Source organism: Xiphias gladius, chromosome 22 (genome assembly GCF_016859285.1).
Source record: "Xiphias gladius isolate SHS-SW01 ecotype Sanya breed wild chromosome 22, ASM1685928v1, whole genome shotgun sequence".
Taxonomy (NCBI): Eukaryota; Metazoa; Chordata; class Actinopteri; order Istiophoriformes; family Xiphiidae; genus Xiphias; species Xiphias gladius.
This window is the reverse complement of record NC_053421.1, coordinates 23,243,574-23,253,331: the sequence shown is the minus strand read 5'-3', so window position 1 is coordinate 23,253,331 and position 9,758 is coordinate 23,243,574. Positions and strand designations below refer to the sequence as shown.

Genomic DNA, 9,758 nt, shown 5'->3' with positions numbered 1-9,758 from the left:
GGTGACAGACGACAGTCGGAGTTCCCTGCACGTCCCTGCACCGAAATGAGATTTCTATTCTGGTAACCGACGGGGCTTTTTTTTTTTTTTTCCTCGCGAGTCATCCAGGCATTGGGCCAGTGAACTGCGAGGCAAAAGGCTCCTTAAATACTTTTAATGACGAACTCCCAATGGATTTTCTTTTAATATTGTAGTGCTATGCTAGGAGACTGGCCTTAAAGGTCAAAATAGAGCAGGGGTAGCATTTCCTTTCTTTCTTTTTTTTGAAAACACAAGTCATTTGGTCCCAGGTGGAAAAGTGGACTTTTTACATTTCTCTCAGCAGAGTTGTAAATATACGCAGCGCACTACGTCCTACAGAAAACTCCCTTTGATGGTTGAAGGTGTTTCATGGCTCCTCTCTTCCTTCAGTTTTTCAGATGGACCCCCCCCCCCCTTTTACACTGCAATGAGAGATATAAATAGCCTCTGCTGCAAGGCCTCCTGACCCATTGGGCCCCTGAGCCTGTGCCTGTCAGCAATGTTTTCATTACTCCGTCCATGGGAAAATACAGTAAAATCAATGTTTGTTTTTTTTTTTTTTAATTTATAAATTGCACAATATGTTACAATGTAACAATTCAAAAAGCATATAGTCAAATATAACATGGCATGGGGGTCAGTTGTAACACGGCAAATATGTAACCCTTGACACCTACATTTATTTCAGTCAGTCCTGTTACAGAGAACTTTACTCGTTATAAACTACTGCACGAGGTGTCTTTGGATGTCTTGACTTTCTCTCAAAATGTGTTTCGAGAGGCAGTAAGTGTTTGGGTAAATTAAAACTGAAGAACAACTTTTACAGATTGAACACATAAATGACCAATAAGCATCCGTGGCTGTCTGCCACACTTCCCTTTTTCGATGCTATGACTGCAGGACAGAAGTGTTCATAAAGAGAAACTTCTCCACATATAGCAGCTCTAACTTGTCTAATACAAACAACGTACTAATATGAATAAAAGATGTAATGGAAGATGGAAGATATTCCATTCCCATCAAGGCAGTGTGAATTATTACTGATAGCAATCCCATGACCTGGATGACTGAGGGTATGTACACATATAAAGTGCTTTAAGAACACTTGAGCACCTCAAGCACATTCTAAGTCCCAATGGCAGTCTTACATTGATCCCAATAGAGATTAAAATACCATAAAGTATTAAGACAGTCACTGTAAATGTACCACTGAGAACAGCGGTTCTGTAAACTCCTGCAGGAATGTTAGTGATACTCTTAAAGAGATTTGAGAACACCAAAAACTCTTCACTCGTTATCGACGCTGCAGGTGATAGCGACATTTTCAACGAGTACAAGACCGCTCTGAAGTCACGACTGAGTACACAGTAGTGGGTTACACTTAAAATACCGGGCAGGATACACTTTAAGTCTCAATAGGAGTAGTTTCCATAGGGTCTGTTGGGAAAACTCTGCTGAGGGGCTTTATCACCCTGACAGGCCTCTTTACAGCTCTTTCTGAATGAGCTGATAGTGTAATAGATTCTGTCCAGTGACATTTGGCCGGTGTGAGAGAATGGACAGCAGGCTCACGGTGGCACAGTGTAAGTGGGCAGAGGGAGAGAGAGAGAGAGACTGAAAGAGGGCTGGCAGATGGGTGACAGAGACTGGGTGAAAGGACAGCTGGCACCTTCGCTTCCCGGCGGGATCAAGAGAATGAGGCCGCTTCACGTGGAAATGACCGAGTGCCTCCAAAGCAACTTATCTTCAGCTTGCTGACGACAACGGTCACACCCACCTCCTGGTTTGAATGAAGGAAGAAAAAAAAAAAAAAAAAAAAAAAAAGCAGGAGTGTGTCAGCGAGAACACTAGGTGTGGCAGACGGGTTGTTTGTCTCAAATGCTGACAGAAACAGCTGGTAAATGTTATGTTTGTGGGAGCTAACAGTATTAACCTGCATTTCACCAGTCAACACCCTCCAACATACGACCTTTTCTCCCACTCCTTCGTTCCTAAGATAAGTCTTGTGCATCTTTTCAGGAGTTTAAAACCTAGCAGGCATTTCACTACCAAAACATCAAAGGTGTTCATGTAAGGTCCCACCCAGATAATGACAACGATCGAACTTTCCCCCCCGACCGCAGGACTACACAAGATGCCTCTGCTACCACTTAATACTGATCTTATAAGTGCTCTATTCCCTAAATTCAAAATCTGTGTACCTCACTGTGTAAAACTCATTAGAATCATTTTTAAGTAAGGTAACACAAGGTTAGGGATTGCCGCTCTTAAAAATTATTGAATAAATGTAACTGACAGAGGAAACACTGAATTTTTGTAATGGCAATGACACAATAATTGTATTTTTGGGTTAGGGGTTATTGTATGGGGATCTGTCACATAATGTCCAATACTTGATCTGCCTCATGAAGTCAGTATCGGTGCGATCTGGCCAATCAAATCAATCTATTTCTTAATGAACAAACAAGACTTTTCCTGAGATGGCAGATCCTTCCTGTCCATTACTACAAAAAAAGACCTGTAATAAGTTTTTTACAATGGATTTGTTTCATAATTTTCTCCAAAAATACCTTAGTCTTTAGTTTTCCTGTTCTTTAAGATGCACAACAGGAGTTCAATATTTTATAATCCACACAAAAAAAAACTTCAATAGTAAAAGCTGCTATGGAGCATTCTGGTGTCCCGTAATAATTTAAAAGTTTAAGCTGTACCCCAGCCATTTAAAACTGCACTTCCATAAATTTGGGGGACTCGTGAGACAGAAAAAAAGAATGGTCAAAAAGCTATGCCACAGAGGCCAAGATATCCTGACTTTTAGTCCCTAGTATGAGTCAACACAAAATGCTGGATCCTTCATTTCCAATACTGTAACTCTTTTGTTAGACCCTCTCCTGCTGGTAAATTCCTACATCCCTCAAAGTTTGTAACTTATGATTCGCTGTTATTTTTAGCCTTCAAACTCAAGGTATTTCTTCAGACTTTTAGAAAGCTCCAGAGTAGTGCTCCCCATGACAAGTAACCGAGTGTCATAGGTACGATTGGTGGAGTGTTCCTTTAAATCCCGGCAAGGGTAAAAATCTGAGGATGAGTAGTTTGATTCCATTCTAAACAGCTCAGTAGGTACATTTTGTTACTGGCCCTCAGAAGCTCATGATCAGTCCAATACTGTTGCACAGCTTACTGTCACATGTTCAAGTTTCTCTGATAAAGGCATGTTGCTGAGTCAGAAGCCGACACTCCCAAACAAACCTGTCTTACTTGCTGACAAGCTGTTAAACGCCGGCTGAGAGCAGCACATAAAGGACGTCTGGAAATCCGGAAGCAGATTTCACTGTGTTGATACCTGACATGGATGCCCTTTTTCATATCCTACTGAGATAATAACACACATTTCAATAAACACCCTTATCTGTTAGACATCTAGAGAACAGATGAGAGTTGACAGCACACGTGCATGACATGATTTCAACTTTTGCAATGGAAACTTAGCCCTCAGTGATTCTGAATGCAAATTGCGTAGTTTCATTTTCCTGCTATGCAAAAAAGCCGTGGCTGGCAGCCGCCTGGGTGGTGTGTGTGAGGCCTTGGCTAAAGCAGTCCGGAATAACTGGAAAGGCCATGTGGAAGAACTCAATTGTCCCAGTTAAGCATTCATGAATACTAAACCAAACTTTGAATGGAACATTCCAATCTGAGCTTTCCTTCTGATAAATTTCCTTCGCAATTCTGCAATTCACAATGACACGGCTGAAAGAAAAAAAAAGAAAAAAAAAAAAGAGTAAAGAATACTCACATTTACATGAAATCAAAATACAAAAAAAATTGCGATAGTGGTTTTCCCTCATCTACAGATTTTTAGCACTCATTTCCAACAGTTAAAATATAAATGACAGCATTTTTATTTTAAGCATGATCACAATAATGGCATCTGCTGCACTCCAAATGACCACAGCTAATAAAATATACATCTTTAATTTACATACATACACACCGGAAATCATTTTATGGTCAATAGTTTTTGATTAATCCTGCTAAATACAATTATGTAAATGTTAATCACTTTGATATGATGTAGATGATTTGATTGGAATCCTCCCTTTTGCAGGACATTCAAACTTCATGTACCCCACAAACTAGATTAGCAGGCACTGAAATATCTGCAAAGGAAGAAGAAAAACAAACTGTTCTCAGAAGGAGAGTTGTGCTAACAAGCAAGAAATTTCATTCCGCTCTGTGTCAGGCTGTGCAATGAGGTATCACAGCAGTGAAATTGTTTGGCACAGGAATTAGAACTATGTTTACTAACAGAGCATGGACTGTATGCTGACTGCAGAGGAAATTGTTCTTGATACCTATTTTCGCAGGCTTGGGGAGATTCAGGTTATTCATGATGTTCACAAACTCCTCCAGGCTCTTGGTTAAGCGTGGGTTAAACTTGCGCTCCTCACCGACTGTAGACACCGTCTGACCTGGTACACAGAGACAGATACAGCTTAATTTGTCAGACAGTCACTGTTGTCTCCGTGCTTACTAGATGTTGAAACTCAATGATCGATTGAAAGAAATATCTGTTTCAGAAACTGCAGAGAAATCACATGGTGCTGGCAGACATGACAACAAGTGATGCACTGTACATACTTATTGAAAGATAGCGTATGAACTGGTATAAAGTATCAGCATAGTAACTGATATTGTATAATATCATTTTTAATGCTGATATTTGACAAATTGCGAACTGGCATTTTTAAAATCTTTTCTCACTTTATACAACTATCAAATTGACAGTAAAATAAAACTAATAGGGGTATATTATTATTACAAGAGGCATGTCTGAAAAGCCTGACCTGTTTGTATTTGCATTTGCACAACATGTGTATCATATCAGTATTGGTTACTATGGGTGGGAAAATGCAGGCAATGGCTTTACAACACTAAAGTGGTGCTTAAAATCTGTCTATTTGTATAACCAGTTTTCACACCAGTGACCCTCTGAGATATGAAACATTCAGATGTGTGGGTTTTTAGCCAACCTAAGTAGTCGTGCGCTGGGTAGATGAGGCACTGGTCAGGCAGGGTGAAAATCTTCTGATGGATTGACTGGAAGAGCTTCTTGGCGCAGCCTGATTCAGAAAGAGATCATTTTGCAAAGGTTTCACAAAGGTTTTCAAAAAAAAAAAATTAATGCAATACTGCCCTCCTGTGTTCATCTTGCAACATTACAAAAATCAATGCTTACAGAAAGTCTGTGTGAGGAAAAAAAATTCCAGAAAAACAAGGTATTTGATATGAGATTATTTGGGCAAAGTAAAAGTGTACGTATGTATGTATGTATGTATGTCTACCCTGCTGGAAGTCTGTCCTGCCACAGCCTCTGATGAGCAGGGCGTCCCCAGTAAAAGCCATGCTCTGATCCCTGGACACCAGTGTCACACAACCATCAGTGTGTCCAGGTGTCTCTCTCACGGTCAGATACTAGTGGGCAGGAGAGACAAAGGTCAACTCAGGGCATGTAAAAATTATTTTATCAAGCAATTTCAACTAAAAAACTTTCAGTTCTTTACAGAGAAACACATGATACAGATCCAAAATACAATACCCCAAAAGATAAAACAGTATGCATATACCATATACATTATGAAGCTGAAAGACTGTCAAATCAAGATACAAGATGCTGTAAAGACTTGAGTTACTATATTTCAGTTAACATTTTGGAACACTGATAGATCTAAACCCAAACAATCATTCTTTCTAAAGTGAGGGTTGTATGGATTGATCCTATGTAATGTAGTGTAATGTGTTACACATGACCTTCTTACATGTTTTCCAAAGGTGATCTTGTCTCCCTCCGACAGGAGTATATCTGCAGACGCACCACTGAATTTGGAGATAGCGCTCTTCAGGCCAACCAGCCTTTTCTTCATCAGCCCAGTGCTCGTGATGTGGTCCGCATGGCAGTGGGTGTTTACTGTCAGAGGTTTAGGGTACTGGGGTTCACCATAGAGTCTGACAATAATTTCATTTTATCATATACAGCCTAAAAGTTGGTGGTTTTCGTAATGACGTGCATATCATGTTATTGTTTTGCTGTCCATATGAATGATTCCAAGTTAATTCTAATTCAAGAAAAATAATAATTAAGGTTTTTGTTTTGTCTGTTGTAATGGATAACCATGGAACATGTCACTGTATTGAAGATCACTTTTACTATCTTATAGGTAATCTTGCATACATTTCCCATATAGTAATGGCAATAGTGGAAAAGTTTTCTTAATAATATTGTGATATTGATTTCAAAACAAACTGGCCAGCCCTGGGAGTCTTTTGACATGAGTAAGCAACAATGTACAGTAGTCTATGAGCCTGGCCTGACTGAGTTCTTAGTCCTGGGAACAAATAAGTGTCACATAGGCACACAAAATATAGATGTGAGTTTATTTTGGGGATATAATAATAGCTCCGGAGCAAACTTGTGACAACAAGTTGTCATAGTTGATACTGTACTAAACAGAATTAGCAACAGAATCTGAGAAGGTTGCCCAAAGCTACTTGTTGCAGTATGAGGGCTACACTGACCTTGAGTCAACCTATTACAGTTAATACACTAGTGTGCAATTTGCTTGTAAATGTATTTGACAATGAAGAGGATGGGACAAAGATTTTCTCAAGTTGTCTGAATTTATGGAATAAAATCACATGTTTAGCCCAGCCACAAGAGGTTAGATACCTGCCAGTTTTAGATTGAGCCCCAGTTCGTGTATGAGCTTCAGGTCCCTGTTGATAGTCTCCAGCACAGGATCGATGAGGACAGCCTCCTTGGTCTCTGTGTCTGCTAGCAGGTAGGTGTACGTGCTGCTCTGCGACTCAAACAGCTGAACAGAAAAAAAAAAAAAGGCAAGGTCATTGGAATGACTTAGCAATAAATTACAAAGGGTGGCAACAGGTGGTAATGATGTACGTCTGTGTGTTTGTGAGATAGCTAGAGAGGGAGTAATAAAGTAAGATAGAGATTGAACAGATTAGGATTTGAAGATACAACTTGTCCAAAATACCTGGAAAAACCTACACTCTGGGTATCTTGGCTGGTCACGCCAAATATTGATTTCATTTAGGTTTTTTTCTGTTTACTGCATTTAGTATGAACTTAACTGATAAATTAAAAAAAAACTATTCATTCGAGTATTTTTTAAAGCATCTTCCTCACTTTTTTCAAAGTAATGTATACTGAGTGTTTACAACCAAAGTATTGGTGTTTAATACCTACTTGTGAGGGCAACTTTACTTAAAAACTATACAGTTAACAGAACAACCTCAACTCAATTGTTCAGGAGCTTTTGAACCTATCACACGGTCACAACAAGCGGGTTCATTTTGCTCAGCTGTCACAGGAAATGCAGATGTTCAAACTTTCGATGACGACCGTGTGACATGGTAGAGTAAGTGCACCTTGAGTTGAGTTGGGTTTGTCAGCTGCTGCTGCTGCCAAAGTCAAGAGTGAATTGTCAAGCTAAAAAACACTCCCAACACATCTGTCTTCTGCTGTAACGCTATTTTCAGACTAGACACACACACACACACACACACACACACACACACACACCTCGTCTTCCACTACAGTGTCACCGTGATAACAGCCACAACACTGCTTTACATATGTTAACACGTTTTCAACGTTACTGCAAAAACATTGAGCGGACTGAGAAGAGTAAGGGATCTGTTTGCCTGAGAAACTCTGCCCCAAACTCACAAAGATGAATCCGATACCTTAGTTTATCTTAGTTTTAAATTTAAACAAACTACAACTTTGAACGTAGCAACAGTGATAATTAAGCTAACGGCTAACTCCACCTAGCTCACTTCCTACTAGCATTAGCTAGAAGCGAAACTATTTAGAAACATTACAGCTTTTTCGTCATGTGTCAGCCCTGATAAAATAACCTTAACTGAAGCAAAACAACAAACAAATGTATGTGAACGTACCTGTCTGAAGATAAGTCCTTTGGTTTGCGCCATCCCGGAGCAATACCTTCCAGTGGTAGCTCGTAGCGGGTCAACGCCGGTACTTACGCCGGGACAGAAGCGCCTGCTCCCGGCTGCTGCGTAACTCGAGCCCTCGGTGTTTGTTCTGAGGCGAAGCGTGAGAGCCAAAACCCCCTGGACTGGTTTCACTCTGGTTACAGCCGAGCACATTGTCTATTTCTCCCCTGATTGCACAACCAGACAGTTACCTGAAGCGGGACGAATGCGCGGACAACCAACAGCCGCACGTAAGGCACCCGAGTGGCCGCAGCGATGAGCAGGTAACGGTATGCAGCCGCGCTTTTCCTCGGGGCAGTTTCGTACAGGTAAACTCAAGAGTTTAGCTTTGTTTGGAATCCCAGACTCTCACCTTGTGTGAACTTCGAGACTACAACTATGTCCCGGTGTCACTCGCTTTTACTGCGGCTGTAACTCGTGCCATTGCCAATGTTTGAGTTGTTGAGCAACAGAAATGTTGGTTACTCCACCCGAGTCCCGCAGGTCAGTCCTCCTTCCGGAGTACAAGGCAGGTCAATGCTGCACAGACGCCCTAACGCCGTCCGTTGGTCATGACACACACACACACACACACACACACACACACACACACACACACACACACACACACACACACACACACACACACACACACACACACACACACACACACACACACACACACACACACACACACACACACACCACAGCGGTGGCCTACGTGACTGCTGACAAGCCGCGTAACCAGACCAAGCAAAGTAAAACCACGTTACAATGCCAAAAAAGAAAAAAGAAAAAAAAAAGTCCGGTCACCTAACATATAAAAACTCCTTCGTTGGGAAATAATATTAAGTAATTAAACAAATATATAGAAGTAGACATATTCAGTGTCAAGAGTGAACAAATCCATAAAACAAAACGTAGAAGAAAAGAAGAAAATATTTTTTTTCTCTTCACTGAGGACTATATAGTATGTTACTTTGGTGCCAATACCAATGCTGATATTCAAGGTTCCCTTGAATTTATTTATTTACTTCTTTATTTCATTTTATTACGTAGATATGTTTTTCTTACTTTTAAATTGTAACAGAGATGTGCACTGACTGGGACACTACAACTGAAAGACACACTTGTCGGTGCTCTTCGGTGGACAAACGACTGGCGACTCTCACGGGCGGAATAACATCCTGAGGGGCCCCAGGAAAAAAAAAATTGTTGTTGGTCGCCTGTTGACCATCTCTGAGCATGGCAGTTTCAGTATTTCCCCTGGCACCCAGAAACCAACCACTACTCTTTAGCTGAAATGATCAGTTGATTAATCGGTGGGTCAACTCACAGAAATTTAACTGGCAACAATTTTGATAAACGATTAATTTAAGCAAAAATGACAAAAATTCACCGGTACCAGGTTCTCAAATGGGAAGATTTGCTACTTTCCCAGCTTTCTATGACATTCACTCAGCAATTCTGTGTTTCCGACTCATGCTCAGACAACAAAACTAATTACAATCTGTCCGCTCGGGCTTCGAGGAATAATGGTGAGCATTTTTCACTATTTTCTTACGTTTTATAGAAATAATCAATCAGTTATTAGAGAAAATAGTTGTCAGATATCAGCCTGGTCGATTTATACTTATATAAGCCTGCTACCATAATATTATAGTGATTTTTGTTCATTCTATAACCAGCAACAAAAACAAGCAGCTACAGGTGATTGCTGTCTT

At 40.5% G+C, this 9,758-nt stretch overlaps 1 protein-coding gene across 1 annotated transcript; it reads right to left on the bottom strand.

Annotated features, from left to right (window-relative positions):
- Window positions 1-3,896: 3,896 nt before the first annotated feature.
- ethe1 (ETHE1 persulfide dioxygenase) lies at window positions 3,897-8,606 on the bottom strand. The gene is made up of 7 exons (XM_040118819.1): window positions 7,999-8,606; window positions 6,746-6,890; window positions 5,838-5,986; window positions 5,364-5,493; window positions 5,052-5,141; window positions 4,374-4,490; window positions 3,897-4,178 (listed from the first exon to the last, which is right to left on the bottom strand). Exons 1-7 carry the CDS (start codon window positions 8,206-8,208, stop codon window positions 4,132-4,134), a joined length of 888 nt encoding a protein of 295 aa, XP_039974753.1. The 5' UTR covers window positions 8,209-8,606; the 3' UTR covers window positions 3,897-4,131.
- Window positions 8,607-9,758: the final 1,152 nt, after the last annotated feature.

Excerpts from the sequence above, each read along its gene's own strand:
- ethe1 (XM_040118819.1), bottom strand. The coding sequence starts at position 8,208 with ATGTGCTCGGCTGTAACCAGAGTGAAACCAGTCCAGGGGGTTTTGGCT. Across the intron at positions 6,891-7,998 it reads AAGGACTTATCTTCAGACAG|CTGTTTGAGTCGCAGAGCAG; the intron begins GTACGTTCACAT and ends TTTTCTGTTCAG. Across the intron at positions 4,491-5,051 it reads CCCAGCGCACGACTACTTAG|GTCAGACGGTGTCTACAGTC; the intron begins GTTGGCTAAAAA and ends TCTGTGTACCAG.